At 45.1% G+C, this 23,636-nt stretch overlaps 1 protein-coding gene across 1 annotated transcript in view; it reads right to left on the bottom strand.

Moving 5' to 3' along the window:
- SETD7 (SET domain containing 7, histone lysine methyltransferase) overlaps nucleotides 1-21,085 on the bottom strand; it is a 49,393-nt gene extending 28,308 nt beyond the window's left edge. Inside the window, exons 1-4 of the mRNA XM_032632563.1 lie at nucleotides 20,954-21,085; nucleotides 20,133-20,265; nucleotides 11,496-11,625; nucleotides 131-332 (exon numbers count right to left, since the gene is read on the bottom strand). Of these exons, the coding sequence (XP_032488454.1) occupies nucleotides 131-332; nucleotides 11,496-11,625; nucleotides 20,133-20,265; nucleotides 20,954-20,983 (495 nt within the window). The 5' untranslated portion in view covers nucleotides 20,984-21,085. The remainder of the gene's footprint in view (nucleotides 1-130; nucleotides 333-11,495; nucleotides 11,626-20,132; nucleotides 20,266-20,953) is intronic.
- Nucleotides 21,086-23,636: the final 2,551 nt, after the last annotated feature.

The following is a 23,636-nucleotide window of genomic DNA, read 5'->3' as shown; positions in this document are numbered from 1 at the left end:
ACTGACTCTCAAGTTTCACAGCCTCACATTTCCTAAGATAGAGAATACATTTTGTTATTCATTGGGAAGACTCGAAGCATTGTCTTAAAACTCGTTACTTTCCAGCAAAATGAACAGTCGTGAGGCTTACTGGGTAATATATCCAGCACACTCCATGCCGAATGTTATCTTTATATTGTCCCTTGAAGATCAGTCTTCCATCTGTGTCGTACTCCTGGGCGGGTCCATTCAGCTCTCCGTCTACATATGTGCCCTGGAGAACTCCTCCATCCTCATAAGTGTAAACTCCCTGGCCCTGCAGGGCATCATCCACATAATATCCCTCCAGGGTGCTGTGAGAGAAGGGAGAACAAAAGGGAACAGTCAGACAGTGACTCAACTCTCTTAAAAGAAAGGATCACACCACGCCCAGCACTGTTCCAATGCTGGCCTGTAATCAGTACATCCTCCTGAATTCTCCTGAGATTGCTAGGAAAAAGACTCCCAAGATATGGGTAGGATTAGATACTGAGAGGGAGATTTAATTCCTAATCTCCTGGTTCCTATTAATCCAATTTCTCTACTGGAGGAAATACAGAAGAAAGAAGCCACAGGTGGAAAAAGAACAAGCCTCATCTAAGTATGTTTCCAAGGCTAGATGCCAACCAATACCGGGCAATAGAAATTCTGGTGTTACCCTTTCCACACATAAACCACCCTTTCCACACACAAACCACTCATGCTTAATTTCCCTCAAGAGTTCCAGAATTCACTGGGAGTTCTCAAGGGTCTTTCAGATGGCTTGTATATAGTGGTCTCTAGTAATACAAATGTGGTTTAGAACGTGTAGATGTCTGCTTATCTGTCTTAAGCCATTAATGCATTATTTATCGGTGACAACCATAAGTAGTATCCAATCAAAAGTAACCCCATCCATCTCTTTGGAAGATATATGGGGATTTACTTGTGTGTGCGTGCGATCATGGGAAATAGGGGCAAGTAAGGAAGACGGGCCCGCTCAACCTTGCTAATATCATTAGCAGCCTGATAAAGTTTGAGACCCGTCGTCCTAGAACAGAAGAAAGCTCACAAGGGTGCTCATGGTGGTTTTACAAGAACCTTTTTCTCTCCTCATAAAACACTTTTGGAATTTCAATACATGTTTTCAGTGTCAGCCTCGCAAAGGCCATTATGCAATGAAACTAACTTTATCCAAAAATTCCCTTCATGAACTGGAATCTGGAATGAGGGGAAAGACCAGCTCAAATTATTTTTTACAATTAAAAAGTAAGATGTTTAGCAACAAAGTTTGATGATTTTAACATGTGCAGATAACACTCATTCATTAATTCAACTAACAGACATTTACAGGGTGCCTTCAAGTAGTGAGCGTCGTGTGAGGATCTAGAAAGCATGATGAACAAGACAAACACATAACCAGGAGACAGGTACTGGGGACAGGTGGGACCCAAAGGGGGCCATGGGGACCGAGGTGGCTTCACCTGAGTCTGCCTGGAAAAAGTGCTGTCTTGCTCTAATGAATGACAGAATGATCTGTAATTATTAAATGAAAAGCACAGTCTAAATAACGATAGCCTCTGATTACATTGTAATTATACTATTTGTAGTCTCCCAAGGAGATAAATCGTTCTCTTTCAGTTTTGTTTGTACTATCAATGATAAACAGGCCTAGTAAATTCATGAAGAGAAAAAGTGCACTTCAGCACAGCCCTTGCATCAATAATCAAAATTCTATGTCAGTGAGGTCGGAATTAAGGAGATTCGGCTGTCATTAGACTCCTGCCATGAAAAAAAAGAACCCTGGTGAAGGATTACTAATCAACTGACATAATGATGCAATAGACAGGGCAAAAAACGACTTCATCATCTATCTTCAGTTTGGGGATTGCCAGATAAAACAGAATATGCTCAGTTAAGTTTGAATTTCAGATAAACAACAAATAATTTTTTAGCATAAGTATGTCCCAAATATTGAACTGGATATAGTTTTACTAAAATATTTTTCGTTGCTTATCTGAGCCATTTTAACTGGGTGCCCTGGATTTTTATTTGCTAAACCTGGTGACCCTATTGACTTTGAATTCTCAGCAGCATTCAAAACGTTACTGTGTATGTTTGGGCAGAATTATCACTTGACAGACTAGTCTGCCAATGTTTCTTAGGTTTATGATGAAAGCTACAAGGCATGGGTCTCACGAATCAGTTAACCAGTCATGTGGGTTTGCACATATTTCCCCCAGGTCATGTCCCGTAGTTTGTCCCGCCCTCCCTCAGAGTAGAACCTTCCCTTATTAGTAACACAATCCTAAGAACAAGCTGCTCTTTCCCGTAGCTCAACGAACGTTAAGATTCCCAAATGCAAATTCTTAGGTATTGGAGAGCAAAACTTACTGCATTGTTTTCCAGCCCCTGCCTGAGGAAACAGCTTAGCTTCCTTGGTACATTTTTTTGGTAGCTTGGATGGAATCTGATAACAAAAAGGGGGCATGTTATCACATGAACTGGGGTCTCCAGGGCAATAAAAAGTGATAAGGCTTTGAAATCCTTTTATTTCAAAGGAAATAAAAGCTTCTTAGTCTGGCGTTAAAGGCACCACCTTTCTTTCTAACTTTTTCCTCCAGAGGAGGCTGGCAAACCATGGCCGGCTGCCTGTTTTTGTAAATACAGTTTTACTGGAACACAGCCATGAACATTCCTTTCCGTATCCTCTGTGGCTGCTTTCATATGACAACAGCAGAGTTGAACACTTGCAACAGAGGCCGAATGTGGCCCAAGAAGCCTAAAATATTTACTATCTCACCCCAGGCAGAAAAAGTTTGCTGATTCCCGCTCTAGAATCCTCTGCTCACATTAGTTTATTCACTGGCCCCAAGCACACATCTATGTATCTTAGCTCCTATAGTATGTTTTCCCTGCCTCTTCCCTTAAAACATATGTAACCAAACTTTTAAAATCCCTGAGAACACATTCAGGAAAAAAAAGTTACGGGTCACATTTTCCTTTTTTTAAATTCAAAACAAAAATGACTTTGGGAAAAGAATGAATATTCTCCAACCTCTGGTCTTTTTCTATTTCAGAAAGAAATCGACTATGAGAAAATGGCACTATTTTGTAGCAACTCAATCATTAATATCTGGTTATATCTGAGAAGTAGCTATGCAGGAATAACTTTCTAATCTTCCTTGCTGAAACCGGATTGGGAGCTGTGTTGTGGAGGAAGGTGTTCTCATCACTGGCCTCCCCAGAGCCTACCCATCCTCCATATGGAGCCCTACTTCCCACAGAGTCTACCTTGACCTCTGCAACCACAGTCACTGAAGCCTAGTCATGGACTAGTACAGGATGTGCCACGTCTTTATCCATGATCAGCTTACAGGTCCTATTTCTCTAAATAGATTGTAAGCCCTTTACAGGAACAAATTAGGCATTATGTATTCTGCCCTAACATATAAACACAGCATATCTTCAGGTGATATTTGCTAAATGAAAGAGTGGAACTGGGATAATCTTGCTTTGAGAAGAGAAAACTGAGAGGGAACATAAGGATGTTAAAAGTATTTCTCAAGTGCAGGGAGGATTCTTTATATGAAGTGTATGTGCATACAGTCTGCAAGTTAGGAAAGTTTCTTAAACGCTCTGCTTTATTTCTCCATTTGTAAACTGCAGCTGCTAATAGGGTTATTAAAAATTACATGGGTTAATACATATTAAGTGCTTAGAAGATGATCTGGGACATAATGATTGCTCGAATAAATAACAGCTATTATTATTAAGCATGCACCTTCATGTACATGATGGTGAGCTTTCTACTGAGAAACTTGGCCTAAAACAGCAGCAGCAGGGAAATAGTTATGAGACACTGGAATAGATAGTCAAAGAAACTGACAACACTGCTCTAAATCTACTTTAAAAAAAAACAAGTAAGGCCTTCCGTGGTGGCGCAGTGGTTAAGAATCCACCTGCCAATGCAGGGGACACGGGTTTGAGCCCTGGCCCGGGAAGATCCCACATGCCGCGGAGCAACTAAGCCCGTGCGCCACAACTACTGAGCCTGCGCTCTACAGCCCGTGAGCCACAACTACTGAGCCCTTGTGCCACAAACTACTGAAGCCCATGCGTGTAGAGCCCGTGCTCCGCAACAAGAGAAGCCACCCCAATGAGAAGGCCACGCACTGCAATGAAGAGTAGTCCCTGCTTGCTGCAACCAGAGAAAGCCTGCGCGCAGCAACAAAGACCCAACGTAGCCAAAAATAAATAAATTATATATATTACTTTAAAAAAAAACACACAAGTAAGAAAGATCCCTCTCTGTCTGAGGGAAGGATGGTATAAATGCTTCTTTAAGTGAAAAAAGTAATATGTATTCATTGTAAAGTGAACAAACAAATAAATCAAATACTACAAAGATGTAGAAACTCCCAGTACTCTTACCCAATTTGGCAATTTACCATTTAAGACTTTTTTCCATTTACATATTAAGCATTTTCCCACCTGTGTGGTGGTTTGTTTTTTTTTTTTAACAAAAAAGGGGATCATATCATACACAATGTTCTTGACTTGTATTTTCTTAAAATTTCTTTCAACATGTTGGCAGATTTTTTAGTATGTTAAGAAGCTGCAAAACTGGTTTGATTTTTCTGGTACCAGCATCTGAATCAAATAACTCGAAAACATGGAGAAAATTTAAAAATCAATTTTAATTAGATTTCTTTCTTTCCATATACACAGACCATTTTCATCTGTTTTATCAAAGCTCTTGTACTTAAATTTCCAGTATTAAATTAAATGAGAAAATCTAACTTACGAAGAAATGAAAATTTTTTATAATTGTTTACCTAGACTGATACAGCTGCAATCTATTCAACTATTTTCATTTTAAAATTCTCTTTAATATCTGAATACACAAAAGTGTTCTTAGGAGACTAAACAGCTTTGGCTTTTCCTTCATATTTTGGCCTCTAGAAGGTTTGGGGCTTTCCAGCTCCTGAGGCATAAACTCTGTTCCCTGAATCCACCTGTCAATCAAGAGGGAAATTTTAAATGAATGATAATTTTACTTTAAATTCCTGTCTCTAACCAAATTAAATTGTGACTCTTAGTATTAAAACATTGTCTTAACTAGTTATATGACAATATATATTATCTCTTTTTTTTTAATTGAGATAGTACTGACATATAACACTATACTACACATTATCTCTTAAAATCTTGAAAACTAAGTAAAGAAGAACATCAATAACAGACCCAAATCATCCGCTGGGGCTATATGCAACGAGAAACTTCAGCTTCTTCCAAGATGTGACAAGCAAACTGAATGGAGCTCTGTAATGCTTCCATGTAATCCAGTGCACTACCTTCAAAGTTTCTTATCCTTTAATTAGAAGATCTATGAGTTCATAGGTTCTGATTGTTATAAAGGCTCAAGATAACAGTAAAATATTTGAAGGGCAATTAGTGAAATTTAGTTTTGTTCTCTAAAAATAAACCCTGAGAAAACCCTGCTGGCCATTGTTATCAACGGATAATAATAGTAACAGCAGTAATAAAATATAATAGTAATAATGATAACAATAATAATCCATCCTTGATCTTGAGGACCTTATGCTAAATGAAATGTCAGGCAAAGACAAATACTGTATGTCCCCACTAATATGTGGAATCTAAAAAAGCCTAACTCATAGAAAGAGAGTAGAGCAGTGGCTGCCAGGGGCTGGAGGATGGGGAAATGGGGAGATGCTGGTCAAAGGGTACAAACTTCCAGTTCAACTTGGCTTGAATCTCAGCTCCAGCTCTTACCAACGAGGTCACCTGGGGCAAGTTAATTCATCTCTCTATGCCTTAGTTTCTTCATAAGTACAACAAAAAAGGATTATAAAATCTACTTCACAGACTGTTGTGAAGGCTACATGTCCAGCGTTTGAGCAGATGGTAGGTATTCAAAGTTATCCACCTCATTCCCTCTCCCTTTCTTATACATCACAAAAATCTTTGCCTCGACCAGAACTGTTCCTCAGAATACAGATGAATGTATTTGTTGAGCCTGGTTCCAACAAAAGCGATACAGAAGGGACTTTTGCCTTGTGTGGGAGGTTGGGATACATGAGTTCCAGCTCCAATTTCTCTAAAATGTGACCAAGCACTTTCTAAAAACCAGACAGAAGAACTCCTGCATGGACCTGTCACCTGGAAAACATCCGCCTCCTCAGTGGCTCATCAGATGGGCAGCTTCTCTTAGGTTACCTGGTCAATGATCAACTACAGGGAGCCCGCTTAGCTGGATTCGTTAGTGGAGCAAATCAACATCAGAAGATGACTTGGGCAGAGGAGGACAAGTCATGGAGTAGCAAATAATATCTTGAAATCTAATTGGCATGTCTGGAGGAAGCATCAATAATGTAAAAAAAAAAAAAACCTGAATGAATTCACTTATCTCTCTCTCATAATCAGGCTAAAAATCACATGATGCCCTAATATCTCACAGCCCAAAGCCAATCTGCATTGAAATATCTCTTTCTTGTTACCATTCTAAGATTTCGAGAAGTCCTGCTAAATTGTCTTTACATCCACCAATCTTGTTTGAGATGAGAACAATTCAGGAAAAAAAATACATTAACATGAACATCCAGAATCTGGGATTAGTATAAAAAGTAGAGATGTGTAGGGCTTCCCTGGTGGCGCAGTGGTTAAGAATCCACCTGTCAATGCATGGGACATGGGTTCGAGCCGTTGTCCAGGAAGATCCCACGTGCCGCGGAGCAACTAAGCCCGTGAGCCACAACTACTGAAGCCCGTGCTCCGCAGCAAGAGAAGCCACCGCCATGAGAAGCCCACGCACCGCAACCAAGAGCAGCCCCTGCTCGCCGCAACTAGAGAAAGCCCGCGTGCAGCAACAAAGACCCAACACAGCCACAAATAGATAAATAAGTAAATTTATAAAAGACAAACAAAAAAATATCTCAAAACTAGCGAACATTCTGAAGCTTCTGAAGCTGACACAGTAGTAAAAAGGTAAAAATGTACATTTTGGCTATTTAAACTGGTTTAGAAATAGATAGCTAGTTCCTTATTTTACCTCGAGTATTCTCTGCCAACAGTGGTGGCAGAGAATAAGATGCTTAAATTCTCTGCCAACAGTGGTTTACCTCTGTGACCTGAGGACGGGGGTAAAAAAAAGGGGGGAGCATGTTCACTTTATACATTTCTGTATTTCTTGAAGTTCTTTTTTCTACCAAGTATTTGCTACCTATGTAATTAAAAAAAAATAAAATATTCTGCTTCTGTTTTTCCAGGCCATCTTTCCTGGTGATCTGAATATTTAAAATTCTTATTCAGGTTTATCATATTCTATGTAAAGGGGAAAACTGATTCCAGAACTTTCTTGATATAAATTTTTATTTGTTTGAAACGTTCTCACAAACCACACACCCAGTCTATGGCATAGATTGTGGTGACAGTTTCATGAACGTATACTTAACTCCAAATTCATGAAGTTGTATATGTTAAATATGTACAGCCTTTTGTATATGAATCATGTCTCTAGTTTAAAAAAAAATCGCAATCAGGTTTTATATAAGATTAGACTGCATCAGGCCAAATCTTCTGTCACTACACTAGAATTTTCCAAACACAGCCTCCTGTAACTGCAAATAAAGCCTCTGATGGGAACATAAGCGAGTACTACAGGTTTGAACAACTTTTTAAAACTCTACCATAAACCTTTTGTTTCCTCAACTGTTATTTCAAAACCTTGATGTCACCCTTTTGGGAGGAATTTTTCCAGACTAAAGCCTCCTGACTGGCAGTAAAAGCACTGAGTGCCCACTTTTTTTTTTTTTTTTTGCAGTACGCGGGCCTCTCGCTGTTGTGGCCTCTCCCTTTGAGGAGAACAGGCTCCGGACGCGCAGGCTCAGCGGCCATGGCTCACGGGCCCAGCCGCTCCGCAGCACGTGGGATCTTCCCAGACGGGGGCACGAACCCGTGTCCCCTGCATCGGCAGGCGGACTCCCAACCACTGCGCCACCAGGGAAGCCCCCACTTTGTTTTACTCGATACATCAGATCCTAAAAATGGGGAGCAGTAACAGGGAGAAAAATTAATAGAGCAGTGTAAACTAAGTTGCTGCTTCATTAGAGGTGACTGACTTCTCCATGACCACTTCCTGCATCCCCCTTAGAAAGATCTAATAGATTCCACAGCCTTTATTTCAGTCATAAGACTCACTAACTTTTCCGCTAACCCTTTTAGCAGATGTCTCATGACATGATCATCATTGGGCTTACGAACGAAGGTGACGAGGACCTTTTGAGAAACTGTCACCACACTGCTTCATCCCATGTCATAAAAGCAGCGATACTGACCTTCTCCCCTCAAGGTATTAACAAGGGTAAACTTTTCAGGTCCTTGCTAATACCACCACTCTTTGAGTCTACCATTGGACCCAAGTCTCTCCAGGTGTTTGAATGGTAGGTATAAAAACCAGTGAATTCGTGCCTCTAAAAGAAAAAAGAAAGGCAATGAATTTCTTTCTATTCCATAGATAGTTACTGGCCTAGTGCTTCAGCCTCAGCCACTGCTCCAGCTTTCCCTGGTCATGACTCCCATGCAGATCACTGCATTTGAACAGCACACTGGGGGAACTGGATGAAGCTGGTCAGAGCCAGACGTGACTGGCTTGACACAGGGAGGGAGGGAGGCGCTTGGGAAGTCTCAGGCCCCACTCAGCCCCGCAGGGCTCATTCCTGACACACTGGTTGGGAAGCTCAGCCTAGCCCTTCAGCTCGCTGCTGAGTCTCAGGTCTGTGAAGCGAGCCAGTAACCAATACTAAACTCAACGAAGCCTGCTGGACTGTTTTCCCAGAGTCAGTCAGTTACTGGGTATGACCTTCAAACTACGAGATTTAAAACAGCAGCGTGTGCGTGTGCATGTGTGTGTGTATGTGAATTCTACCCTCTTTTTTGTCTCCCATCCTCATTCAGCAAGAATTTTTTTTTTAATACCAAATTAACAGAAAGTGCTATGAAGCATAGAAGATGGAACAGATACAGACAGTGCCCTCAAGGAAACCGCTCTCCTGTAGGGCAAAGAAGACATTTATATAAATATATATTTGCTGAATGAATAAAAGAATAATTGCATGAGGTGAACAGTGACACTTTCCAGAAAAGAGTTATAAATAAACTTCTATGGAAGTGAGGCAGGAAAAGTTTCCTTCTGGACAGGTTAAAGGAATCGTGAGAGAAGAAAGCACTGATACCTCATCGAGTAAGAGGCTACTATGGGACTCGGTTATCCACCAGGGCAGAAGAAAGGAAGCAGAATATTCGACCATTTAACATGAATAGTTTGGAAACCAATTTCTGCTAAAAAGAGGTGGGGTGTGGGGTTGAGGACAGTGGGAAAGAGAAGGCTGGAATTAAAATAAAAATTTACAAAAGTTCTCTGATAGGTTTTTATTGTTTTCCTCACCCCTCCTTATATCAGATAATTGAGAGCCTGAGGACCTGTTAATATTTTTTAAAAGCGACTCATTCCACCTACAGAAAAGGGATTGTGGGTTACAAGCCAGTCCCTGCGATCACCCTTCAAATATCAGCTTAGACGTTTTCTTTCTTGAAGGAATTCCAAGGAATAAGGAAGCTTCAGCTTATCACCAATGTCAAGAGTTTACAGTAAGCGGTGCTGTGGCCCACAGAATCCTATAACCTGCTTTAGCTAAATCCATTTCTGAATTACCCAGTCAAGTGGTATGAAAAGAGCTAGTCCTTCCATGGCTCTGAATTCCTCTAAATGCTGGAGAAATTCACACGACCACTTTTCATTTCTGAAGCGGACACGGCTTAAAAGTCACTGTTGGCCCATGCAACCCCATCTCTTCTTTTTTTTTTTTTTTTTTTTTTGCAGTACGTGGGCCTCTCCCTGCTGTGGCCTCTCCCGTTGCGGAGCACAGGCTCCAGACGCGCAGGCTCAGTGGCCATGGTTCATGGGCCCAGCCGCTTCGCGGCATGTGGGATCTTCCCGGACCGGGGCATGAACCCGTGTCCCCTGCATCAGCAGGCGGACTCTCAACGACTGCGCCACCAGGGAAGCCCAACCCCATCTCTTCTTGAAAGAGAAAAGTCCTAGTTATTTCCACCTGTCTCAAGAGGGTGAGAAGTTTCTGCCTCACAGCGTTCTCATACAGGGGGGTAAAAGCAAGGTAAAAGAACCCTGCTGTGAAAAGTATTTTAACTAGTGGTAGAACACAGGAAATGCTAGTTACGACATCAGCGTTAAGGTATCACACATAATGTCCAGTCATCCCAAAGATAAGCATTTAGAACACTGTGAGTCTGCAGCTGTACCCCTCCTATATCTACCCATCTTACTGCTTGGACCGTGATGACGTGGCTTTGAAGAACTCTGCTAAATAGTCTCTTGACTAATCTCAGGAGGAAAGAGAATATGCCGAGAAAATTATGAAGCTGCAGAACCAATGAGGTGGCTGAACCTTCTTTCAAAAGGAGATCAAGAAACTGGACCATGATGTCTGAGAGCGTGCTGAACACAGAGTGAGCGTGCATTACGCTTGGAAAAGAGCGTCAATCAGCCACTATTGGAACTACACACAGTGGTCCCTGACAAAAACGATCCCCACCTGTGTCACTTTATGGAGACTCATTATCTGAACGAGGAGGTGAAATCCATCAAAGACCTGCGTGACCACCTAACCAACCCGTGCAAGACGGGGGTCCCTGAATCTGGCACGGCAGAGGCTCTCTTTGACAAGCACACCCTTAGAGGCAATGGTGGCAGAGCTGAGTCTTAGGCCATAGCCACGGGGGTGTAACTAAGCAGGATGCTATGGGACCTTCCCGGGACAGACCCCTCACCCATATCCTCTGCTGGAGCTCCTCTCTGAAGTACCCAGATAACAGGAGCTGATGCACATTTCCGGAGTTGTTTTGCAGATGTTAAAACCACCACCAAATGGAAGAAATTAACTACTTGAGGTCATACATGGTCATGACTATGTAGCCCACAGACCTACTGGTAATGTTAACCCCTGTGACACCGCCCTGTTCCCTCACCATCAACCAAGCAGAGATATGTGTACAAGTTGATCACATACTCTGGGACTCCCCTCCCTCACCTGGTGTTTAAAAATGCTTTCCCGAAACCCATCTGGGAGTTCGGGTGTTCTGAGCACTAATTACCCTGGGTTCATTGCTTGGCGCCTGCAGTAAACACTGCACTTGCCTTCACCACAGCCAGATGTCAGGCTGGCTTTACTGTACACGGCTGAGCAGACCCAAGTTTGGTTCAGTAACGGGGGTGGCTGACATCCCTGGTCCCCAAAGCAGTACATGCATGCTGGGGTTACTTTGACTTTTTCTATAAATTGTACTAAAATATTCACTTAAATTCTCTCATTCATATCATTCCTCCAAATAAAGTAATTTGGTACCTACTCCCCACCCCCCAAAAAAACAAAATGAAACAAAACCGTGAGTGCTACCTGCCATCAAAGAAGAAGAACTTCCCCCGTCCGTTCTTTTCTCCATGAATGAAGTTGCCCTCAAATCTGTCTGTGGAGGAGTAGGTGACTGTGCAGAAGCCGTGCGGTAATCCATCATCATCCAGGTGCCCTGGAGAAAGGGAACCACAAGGCAAACCTTAACATCTTCCACGCTCACCCACCATCATCTGTGCTCAGATGCTGCCAGCAAGTGCCCCGTGCAGCTCAAGGGTCCCTTCCCTGCCTGAGGGGAGAGCGAACACCAAGGTTTCCCTGCCCGCATCAGCACCATCAACTCCGCTCTTAGGTACACTTTAGAAAGGACGGGTCCACAATAGAGGGCCTTAGACACGTGTAAGGTTATGAACCAAAACCACGCTCATATTACACCGGGGACTGAGAGTTATTCTCAATAATAACACCTGCAGTGTGAGTTTCAGTTGACCCAGTACTTCCCCACAGGGTACTGCTCACGTTTGGAATTAACGCCCCCGAACTCTCATGCTTAAGGGAAACATAGCTGAGATGGCACACTGTCTTGGCAATAAGTTATCTGGTTCTAGAACTAAGTATACAATACGACTTCATACATCATTATATAGTATGTGGAGCACTGCTAGCCAGGCGCCCTCTGAAAAGGATAGAGCCACGTCTTCAAGACTGCCCGAATATCTGCACCTCACAGTACGAACACACGAATTCAGAGTCCCTCTAAGCTTAAACAAGCTTAACATTGAACTTACTGCTTTACTTTACAAAATCGTTCAGCTTTGAATGTTCGGTAATCACCTTGTCATACACCCTCTACCCATTGTGTTCAGAGGGTTTGTGCTTTAAATGTAGTTAGAAGTATCCACATGACCATTTAAGCCGTGATTTTGAACATCAACAGCAATGATTACACTGTGATCTTTAAACTGCTGGTTCTTCTTGGGTCACCGATTGGCGTACTCTTATATTTACGTTTACAGTCAATGTTTAGGTTTTTTATTATTATCTACATATTTCACAAAACCCAAGAGTCACCTCACTGGTGCCTCCCCAGTCATTCTGGTGAACTAATTTTGCAGAGGCGGGTGAAAATGAAGGCAGCAGTTAAATCTACTGGCTTTCTCCCGGGTTAGTGACCTGAGTCATGGATGAAAAAGGTATAAAAGCATTAAATACTGTGTGCAATGCGGGGACATTAAACACTTAAGTGTGGCTTCCAGATGGCTCACAGACATAAAAGAAAACACAAACCATTTCACCGCAACGAATGCTTTACTCTCCTAAAAGAACTTCTTCTAAAGTGATAAACGAATGTCATCCCTTAGAAGAGAGAGGAAGTAAGCTCTCTTACAAAGAACGAGAAAGCTCTTTATTTGTATTATTGATTACACAAACATAAAATAGAAATGAACAAATGCACTGTTTTCTTGCTACATCTGATTCTGCATAGAATGAACTACCTGGAATATGTTACGTTAAAACATGGCTACTTAAATAAATCACAATCAATAAGGTTCCTTTCCTCTTAACCCCAATTTTTTTCTAACAAGGGCCAGGAAATTAATGGTTAGGAGGGAAGTAGGCCACAATTGCTTCCTTCTTGCTTAAAAACCAAAAACTGTACCTGACATAATTCAATGACACTTGAGTCATATGAAGTGATTTGGACAATTATTTTCTAAATATCTACTGATGGCGTTTCTCTCATTGAAATTAATTATATCTACTCTTCTCCTTTCATTAAAAAAAACCACTCAGTGTATAGTTGAAAGCTTTCTTTTAGGAAATGTTGCCCAGATCAAATTAAATTTAGCTATTTGCTTTCCTACAAATTTAGTCTTCCACTTCTGATTTAGGTATAGCTATCAGAATAATCATTTTAACCTTATATTGAGGTACTTACTAATTTATTGAAAACACAGAAAACAGTTCACATAGTTCAGACTTTATAAAGTTAATGTTTGATAAAATTAGTTATTCTACTTTAGATCAAGAGTGGAATATGATAAACATGAACACTAAGGGGAAAAAAAAATCCCATGTTAATTCATTTCCACCTTTGCTCAGTTGCAATAGTCCTATCCTATTTCTGAACAAAACACTGCAGGTACACGCGCCCTCAGCAATGGCATTTAGATATTAGAGAAACTTGGAAGCATCACAGAACACACTAAAAGCACTTGAAGGACAGTACTGAACCCCACTGAGATGAAAGCAAAAAAAATCAACCCTGCTCCATGAAGGACGCTTATGCCCATGCCTCCTTCCACAGGCCAGTGAACAGAAGTCCCATCACCTTGTTAGGCTCTAGGGAGGGAGAACAGAGAAGCTGCTGAATGATGGCTGTTTCTCTGGTGACACTGTGTGTTTAGAAAGAAGGCTCAGACTTGTGACGATTCCCTGCCTTTCTAAAGGTGTTTAGGCTGCTTGTTGTGAGAAATCTCCCTCTATCAGATCACAGCAGAATCCTCTGGTTGGCTCATTTGTTTTGTTTTCTCATCCTTTCAAAAGGAGGATGATGTGATCAATGACCAGGATGTGATCAATGACCGGGATCAATGAAAAGGAGTTAAAAGTTAAGGCTTGTGATAATTCAAGACTTCCACCCTGAATATGTAACAGCCGGGGGTGGTGTTCCTAGCAGTAGAACTTTATGTTTAAAACAACAGCCACAACCAAAACAATAACAACAACTAAGGGACCTTCCAAGGAAAGAAATGTCAGGAAGAGAAGACATTAGGCTGGGACTTCCCTGGTGGAGCAGTGGTTAAGAATCTGCCTGCCAATAAAGGGGATACGGGTTTGAGCCCTGGTCCGGGAAGATCTCACATGCCGCGGAGCGACTAAGCCTGTGGGCCACAACTACTGAACCTGTGCTCTAGAGCCTGCGAGCCACAACTACTGAGCCCGTGTGCCACAACTACTGAAGCCCGCGCACCTAGAACCCGTGCTCCGCAACAAGAGAAGCCACCACAATGAGAAGCCCACGCACCGCAAAAATAAATTAATTAATTTTAAAAAGAGAAATAAAGAAAAAAAAAGAGAAGAGATTAGGTTGCTGAGACCGCATATCTCCTATCAATGTTAGTGCGAGAGGAGCTTCTGGTACAACTCTTGTTCCGCTGCCATTTGGACAATAAGATCATGTAATATGTGTCTTGCCAGCAACGGTCAATTTAATGGAGAGGGAGACTGATGTACAGAGAAGAAAAAACTCTGTATACCTACTATGCATCAGGCACTGGGTTATGTAATTTCCTGTTATCTAAATTAAACCTTACAACCATCCCTCAAATTCCAGTCTTATCGATGAGGAAGCCGCTGCTATGTGCCCAAGAAACACATTAACTGCTACCCTGAACGCGCTCATGGATGCTGAAGGCCCCTTCCCCCAATCCTCCAATCCCTCTTCTCTCTGGTCAAGGGCAAACTGGCCGAACACTCTTTCTTCCCTGCCCGTGGTGGAAGAAGCGACCTCTAAAGAGGGAGGTGTTCTCAGGTCCCAGGCAGAGAAGTGGAAGACGCCTTTGTAGTTAAGATAGTTCTCACAGAACCACCAGGATCTTCACCAGCACATCCTGGTGGCAAATGCCTGTCTCTTCCAAGTGTTACCCAGTGCAAAGAGAAACGCTAGTCCAGCTTGCTCTGATTGAGATCAATCTGTGCGATGCGCCAAGTCAGCCAACAGCCTTCCGGGCCAATTCCCACTCAACAGAAATTGAACGCCAACCCAAACAACAGGGAAAACCCACTTGAATGACTGCTCTGTGTTGGGAATGCGGTCCCAGTTCGTGTGCCATATATCTGTCTGCAGCACGGTTTTAAATATTGACTGAAGTTAGAGGAAGAGGGAATAAAACATAATCGTCTCACAAGTCTAGTTTTTCACTCTGTTCTAAAGATCATTATCTACTGAACAGAGAGAAAGTTCAATTTTTTCCCCACGGGTTCCCTCGGAGCTTTTTCCTGAACCCGATGAGAGCCAGGCCTGTATTCTATGCAGTGACGGTACCTCTCAGCACAGGAAATTCCCTCTGGATCGGACATCTGGCTGCTTACTGCCTCAGACTTATTCACAGGACATCTGAGTGTGTGTGTATATATGTGTGTGTTTCCCTCAGAACCAGAGGCCCTTACATGCATTGCTGGTTTTGTACAATAGAACTACTTAAAAAAAAAAAGTAATAATAATAAAAAGGCAAACTTATTCTGTTTAGTGCAAAGAATGTGCCCTCATGATGATACACTTACGCTGGTGGTTAAAAACATAATTTGAGGGCTTCCCTGGTGGCGCAGTGGTTGAGAGTCTGCCTGCCGATGCAGGGGACGCGGGTTCATGCCCCGATCCGAGAAGATCCCACGTGCCACGGAGTGGCTGGGCCCGTGAGCCATGGCCGCTGAGCCTGCGCGTCTGGAGCCTGTGCTCCGTCCGCAACGGGAGAGGCCACAGCAGTGAGAGGCCCGCGTACCGCAAAAACCAAAAACAAAAACAACATGATTTGAGTTTTGAGAGTAATCCCTTGCAAGAACTCAATTATTAGTTGCGAGGGTCTTAATTTTAACGTGAGGCCTACACGTAGAGGGTGCTACCAGGACACCTAGCCTGTATTTTTCCTAAGTACATTGCATGAAACAGGCAGGATGAGATACTAGGGGGACTGTTAGAAATGCTCTTAATATTTGAGGGGTTGGGACAGTGAAACATGGAGATGCTTGTTTTCATTCTGGCTCCTTAGTTCTGGAGACTCTGCTATTTCCCATTTTTGAGGGTTCTTCCTCGATGTCTCCTTTATGTTTCGAGGCCTTTCTGTTTTTTCCTACCCTCGTCACCGCTACTGCAAAGAGCCTTTTAGGTGATCGCCTCACCCGCTCCCCACTGCCTGTTCATCCCATGCTCCCACCCTCCCAGAGCAGAGCCTTCATCCTCCATTCCCAGCTCTAAAGAGCCCTCACACGGCCCACGGCCTCCAGGACAGAGTCCACAATCTCGGCCTGTGACGAGCCGCCTTTCCCTGTCTCACCTTCCACTTTTCTCCTCCTACGCCCTCTGTTACAGCCGAACCCAGGGATTCGTCTCTGAATGTGCCTGCATAATTCCACTCCTCTCTCTCTCTCTTTTTTTTTTCCCTTTCTTTTTAATGCCTTTGTGCTCCTAGGTTAGTATTCAATTAGCTGAAATTCCTTGATGATATTAATGAATCACACGTTAAGGGTGTCCCTTTCCTTGTAGGATGACATCCGTCTCATTGAATTTTGTCAATCTAATTAGAGAAAACTTTAATCGCAACATTTTCATTTGTATTTATTTAATGAAATTGTGTCTTTTCAAATGCTTATTGGTCACCTACGTTTTTCTCGTGAATTATAGTTTCATTCCACACCTCTCTTTACTCCCAAAGTTCCCCTCTGGACTGGACTCATCTCCATTCCACCTCTTCCGGGAAATCCTCCCCCATCTATTTCCCTAAGCTAGATGCAATTTTTACTTCCTCTCAACCACCATCATTCATCGGTTTAGATGTGATATATTTATTTCAAATTATATTAGGGACCACACTGTATTCATCTCTGCGTCTACGGGGAGACGAAGAAATAGACGTAATGACGATTTCTATTCCCAAAGCTAAACATCACTCCCTGAAGAACCAATGAGCCTCTAAGAGTTTTTTTAAAAACCACAGCAGGAGCTCAGGTGATGTCTGCAGGCCTGCTGAGGCCCAGGGCTACCTTCCCAAGGGAGCACAGCCAGCGCTGTACACAGACACTCCCTCCACCCACCTGCCCTCGCGGGATTCATCCACCCTGAGCTTAGAACTCCACCCAAGCCACAGTTCCACCCGACAGAGAACCAAAATGTACGTGAGGTGACAAAAGACTCAAGTCCTGAAGAGACCCATTTCTTCCCCAGAGTATGTTTCTAAGGAGGAAGAAAAAGAAGAAAAAGGATATCTGTTGCAGAGGCTGTAAGTTAAATTCTCTTTCCCCAAATACATTTTTCTGAAAGTCACCAAACTCTTTCAGAACCAACCTCTACAGAGCGACATTAATAAAGAACGACACTGATGCAACATTTAACTGTGGCTTCCAAACTCAGTTACCAACTACTTCATATACTTGACTGACTCATTAAAAAAAAAGGAAAGATGTAGAGAGACAGTTTGGTATGGCACAGTGGGGTTCTGGAGGTCCAAGCCTGTCTCCCACCTGGCTGAATGTCCTCAGATTAGTTCTTAACTTCTCTAAGCCTCAGTTCCCTCCTTTGTAAAATTAGGATGATATTACTAGGCACGTGATAAGACTGAATGGATAATAGGTGTGTGAAACACTTAGCACAGAGCCTGCACATGTAAGGACTAAACAATTACAGCAATGATAATTTCAGCTAAGACAAATAAACTACCGAGAGCACAGGCTCTGTAAGTGGAGAGAGGTAGGTTAGTTGGTACTTCAACACCAAGATATTCAGACTGGCCTTTTACCAGTCCCCCATGCATGTGTTAGATGTTAAGTAAAAACTATTACAGACAGCACTTAAAAGTCCAAGAATGGCTAAAGAAAAGCCTACTTTTACACATGCATGCTCTAGACACTGTGTGAGTTTGAGCCTTGGGTGCATCTAAGGATTTTAAAAATTTCTGTGTTACTCTAATTGTTTACTGTTAGGTACAACTGAGTCACCATGTGTCCCGGATTGCCCCAGACATTCAAGGTTTAAGCCAGTTGTCCCAGCATAAGTATTAAACAGTGACCCTTCTCAAGTATGTTCTGATTTTGGACAATAATGCATATGGTCACCCTATATAACAGAAACTTCCTTGCTTACATGAAGAAATTTCTCTGCTTTCACCCATTGAGCAATCTCAAAAACAACATCGGTGCATTTCTAAAGCTGCTTGTTCACATTCTGCAAGGAGCCTGGGACCGTGGACAACTGGGCCTTGTGTTTCCAAACAGCTTCAAAGGGGAAGATGGGTTAACCTCGGGAGCACTGCCTGTGATCAAGGGTTTGCATTAAATTTTTATGAGTAAAAGTAAACTTTGAAGAATGAGAGCCAGTCCTAACAATTTGAGATGAGCATTTTTCAATTATCTTTCGTAATATGAAGGCACACGTAGTCAATAATTTACATTTAAAGAAGGCTTCCAACTAACATCTTTGGGCCCCAGTAAGTCCCAGCATTGGCTTTACTCAATGGAGAGAAACAGTTCAGGACACTATGAAATTAAAACACCACCATCAACACTCCTTGAAGCTGGTTAAAGAAATAAGAAGTTTCAATAGTTACATTAAGACAGTTAGCTTTTATAGAATTCAGAAATATTATTCTACTTAGTCTCTCCTTAAGACCTTGGGACTACAAAAGGAGTCAATTATGTTGACATAAAAACTGATTATTTTTTCTCCCAAAGTAGCAATAAGTATGCATCCTCATGCATCTGTAAGGGTCGCCACTTTGTCTTCCTTTACCGTTTCTGAGAGCTTGCTTATACAAATTAGATAGAAACCATATTCAACCAAAAGCTTAAAAAATATTCACCTAGATATCTGGTTAAAATATTCCGGAATAATATCACGCAACACTGCAAAACATGACGACGTACTGTGTACGGCAGAATCAAATAAATAAATACGCTAAAGAGTATTTTCCAGTATTCACTGTTACAAAATCATAACATCTCCTGATACAAACAACTAGATTGTATAACGTCCCCACCTCGCTTTTTAGAACCAGCAAAAAAAAAAAAAGGTGGAGAAACTCAGCAAAACAAAGTGGCGAGAAAAGTCGGGGGAGGGGCGCTGGAAGCGAAGGGGCGGAGAAACACGACACCAAGGCGGTGATATCACCCACAGCCAACTGCATGGAATTCAGAAAGTTAAGTGTCACCCAGCAATTTCAGTCCGGGCTTGCGGCGCGCCTGCACAGCGTGGCGGCGGCGGCACCCGCCTGGGAAGCAGGAAGGGGGAAGGGCGGTTTGACTGAGTTCGCTCGGGGGCAGCAGAGGCCAGGGCCGCCCGCCTCCCCGCGGGCGTGCGTTCAAGCCCCGGGTCGGGAGCGTTGTCCATGGCTCTGCAATGATTTCATCGTTTCGGAGAAGCGACCGCCCGGACCGCGGCTGCCACGTGCCTGGTCCGGCCCCGTGCGCTGCGCCGGGGGACGGACCCGGACGCGGCCGCGGTCACCGCGGGTCGCAGCGGCGAGCGGAAGGAAAGGGCTGCCGCCCGGAGAGGGTCTCGGGCTTGCCAAAAACGGGCGGGGGGATTGCTCCACGGAGACGGCCGGCCGCGGGGGGCTGAACTCCTGCGCACCGCCACCTCCCATACCCGAAAGGGGGAAGGCCGGAGTGCCCGGCAGGTTTCGCAACTCCGAAGGCGGATGCAGGCGGTGACCGGGCGGGATGGAGCAGCAGCGCTCTCCCGGAGACCCCGGCCCAGCCTAGACCCGTTCCCGGCCTGCGCCCCGCCGCGCAGTGCGCGCTCCCAGTGGCGTGGCCGTGGCGGTCCGGCCCCTGCCCAAGCAGCGGACCACCCGCGTAGGGGACAGTGGCGGCCGCGGGGCCCGGCGCCGCGCAGGTCGCAGCCCGCCACTCCTTCCGCGTTCCGTGCCCTCGGCGCCTCCTCCCCGGGCCCCAGAGAAATGCTTGTACCTTCCACAGCCTCCTCCACCATCTCGTCGTCGCTATCCATGGCGGCTGGGGACCCTGCCCAGCTCGGGGCCGCGCGGCTGCCTCCCGTCCCTCCGGGTGCTCCCGGCGGCTGAGCGAGCGCTGGGGCTGAACCCTGCGAGTTTGGAGGAGGAGGAAGAGGAGGAGCAGTCGGGGCTGGCTCGCACTGCCTCCCCCTAGAGCCCTTTCAATTTCTTGGCCTTAAGCCGCTCCCGCAGCAGCCGTCCCTCCTCCTTCGCCCACTTGCCCCTCGCTTCCGAGGCTCCGGGGTGCCGCCGTGGCCGCCGCCGCCGCTGCAACTTTCTCCTGTAATACCCCCTCTTTGTTATCGAGCAGCTGATCCGCTGACATCACCCAGCGCCGGTGCGCTCCCTCCCTCGCTGATTGACAGTTCCCCGTCCCTTCCCAGAAGTGAGGCTCCTTAAAACGAAAGACGCTCGGGGTCCGCGCTGACGTTACGCCCCAGCCCACCAGCCCTCGGGCCCATTGGGGTTTATCTTCTGCTTCTGCGAGGCTTGGTGCGCTCCGAGCGCCAAGCCTGGTCCTGGGCGCCGCGGGCTCCTCGCGGGCACTTGGGACCTCCGGGTATCCGCCCTCTGGGGCTCAGAACTCCGACCTCCAACTGTGCCGGGGACCACTTGGAAGTCCGCGTGCAGTGCCCGCCAGTCCCCCCTCGGGACAGCCTCCAAAGAGCAAGGCAAGCTAAGGCAGCGTTCCTAAAGCTCCAGCGCCTCAACTTCCTCTCGCCCTCGCCCCCACTTCACCCCGTTTGCCACCCGGAGCTGCACGAGTGCGGCACGCACTGGAGAGCAGGTGTCTCCGCGTTGCCGCATCACATCCGCGAGCAGGTTTCCCAAACTCAAGGGGGTGACATCCAGCCCAGATGCGGGTCTGCGGCTCCCACCCGTGCGCGCTGCGTCCCCACCCTCCTCGGGACCGTCAGGCGTCTCGGGTGATTCAGAAATTCAGATCCAAATGGCAGCGGGCTCCTTATCAGGCAGGAAACAAGCGGCGCGGAAGGCCTGGCAGTTCCCTCCTCGCGCTTGTGGTGAAAGAAAAGGAGCCACCGAGCGGAGCTACTGAGGAGGGACCCTCCGTCTGGCACGCCTCCCCCCCGTACGTGTGATGTCCCCAGCCGTCTCCCTGTTTCTCCAAGTGCCAACCTTTCACAGATTCGGGCTCTTTAAGCGGAGAACATCACGGGGCACCCGCTTCGCAGCCCCGCCACTTAGCGTCATTATGGCGTTGCCTCTTACAGGTGGCGGCAAAGGGCGGCTGTAAATAGCTGGTTAAATGGATGCAAATGTACACAATGTGCCGTGGAATTACCGGGTGCCGCTTTGGGTGTCTGCCAAGAACAGCTACTGCACGGAGGGGGCGGGGGGAGGATAGGAGGGAGCCGAGAAAGTTGTTCCATTTTGTTTTCCTAACCGCGAATGAGACTTTGTGGATTTCAAAGTACTTCCAGTACCCGGGAGACCACGCCTTGCTTTTGGCTTTGTGCTTAAATGCCAGGTATTTTTATCGAGTATTGTGAGTTTCTTATTAAATTCAGTTTTTCCTCTGCGAAAAAAGAGAACGATGCTAGGGACATTTGTCCCATACACTGCCAGAAATGTCAACCCCTTTTGACTGTTTCAGAAAGAGAGGAAAGGGCCCTGGACCAGGCGTTAGGAAACTTGGGTCCTCGAGCTGCTCACCTGCCTAAGGGCCCTGGGAAGACACGCCTCCCAGCCTGAATTCCTCCCCTTGGAGATCACAGGCTTCGGCTACACTGGTATCAGGCCCTCCAGCTTAGACTAGAGGCTCTGAGGTCCGCCCAGCTTAGGCTAAACTGATCAGAGGTCCTTCCGGCTTAGTCGATACCTTTCCGAAGTCTTCTGGCTTAAATTGAACCTCCTTAAAGTCCTCCAGAGCAGATACCTGGGTTCCAAATCTGCAAAGAGAAGAGGTTCCTGCAGTGGAAGATGAAAGCCCCACTTTGGATTACATCATTTTCAAACATGACCCACAGAAACAGGATTTTATTTCTGATTAAGAAGAAAAACAAACAAAAACCAGCCATCATGTACTGAGCTTGGTCACTCACTGGTTTTGAGTTATATGATATTTTTTGTCATTTTCCCCTTTTAAACATATCATCTCCTCTCTTACATGTTACACTGATGCACAAAAACCCGCCAGATAATCATCTTCTCCAGTTTCCAGGGCAAAAAAAAGATGCCAAGGGACTTCCCTGGTGACGCAGTGGTTAAGAGTCCGCCTGCCAATGCAGGGGACACAGGTTCGAGCCCTGGTCCGAGAAGATCCTACATGCCGCAGAGCAACTGAGCCCGTGCATCACAACTGTGCTCTAGAGCCTGTGAACCACAACTACTGAACCCACATGCCACAACTACTGAAGCCCCTGCGCCTGGAGCCCGTTCTCCGCAACAGAGAAGCCACCGCAATGAGAAGCCCGCGCACCGCAACGAAGAGTAGCTCCCGCTCGCCGCAACTAGAGAAAGCCCGCGCGCAGTAACGAAGACCCAACGCAGCCAAAAATAAATAAATAAATAAAACAAAATTTTTAAAAAAAGGTTTGCACATGAGGCAGGCAACACCTGGGACACAGTCCCAGCCCCCTCCCCCCACCACTCGTGCCTGCTGGCTCTGGGCCCAAAGTTTAGGCAAAATGTTTTGATGACTCCCTTAAGAGCCATTTGCATTTTGACACATCATTTTGTGTGTTTTCAATCCCCTTCTCTAGACTGACTGACTGATTCTTCCTTATAGTCCCAGAACCCAGCACAGTGCCTGGTACAGAAGGAAGGTGAAGCTTTTTCAGTGATGATTGTGCAGAGAGGAATATTCTGTTTTATATAAACAGTGCTGAGTCTTTCTCACACACTGCATCCTCTTCCTGTGTTTGGCAAAATGCTTTGTTTCAGTTCGAGTCTGAAGAGCGTTTTTGAGTTCTATTTTCCCACATCTACTGGCCCCAAATCTGCTTCCATTGCATTCTTTCCCACAGTTTTCTTCATTGAGAGCTCATTTCATAAACCCTCTTTCCACTTGGCTTCCCGCCAGTCTCCTCTGTCATACTGTGTCCCCACCAGTGTGGTCATGGGCTAGAAAATCAATCATTGAGCTCTTAATCACAGTGTGGGGCGGCGGCAGCAGAGCTCAGCTCCTAACTCAGCAGATCCCAATGCACCAGAACAAGCCCTACCAGGGACGAAAGGGGTGGCTCAGGACACCCAACAGCCAGGCTCTGGGGTGGGACTTGCTTCCACGCTCACACCAAGGAGTGGCTCTTCTAAGCTGCCCTGCCTTTCTTCCTCTGCATCCAAGGATAAATCCCTCTCTTCCCACTCAGCTTGGGAAACAGAAGTCCCTCTTCCACTGCAGGAAGCAGTCAAAATACTGAGTTATTTTATTCATTTTACCACCCATGTCTTTCCACAGAGAAGGCTGGTGCTTACTTACAAGACTGATATAACTTTT

This window comes from Phocoena sinus, chromosome 5 (genome assembly GCF_008692025.1).
Source record: "Phocoena sinus isolate mPhoSin1 chromosome 5, mPhoSin1.pri, whole genome shotgun sequence".
NCBI classification, from domain to species: Eukaryota; Metazoa; Chordata; class Mammalia; order Artiodactyla; family Phocoenidae; genus Phocoena; species Phocoena sinus.
This window is presented reverse-complemented; position numbering and strand designations above follow the sequence as displayed.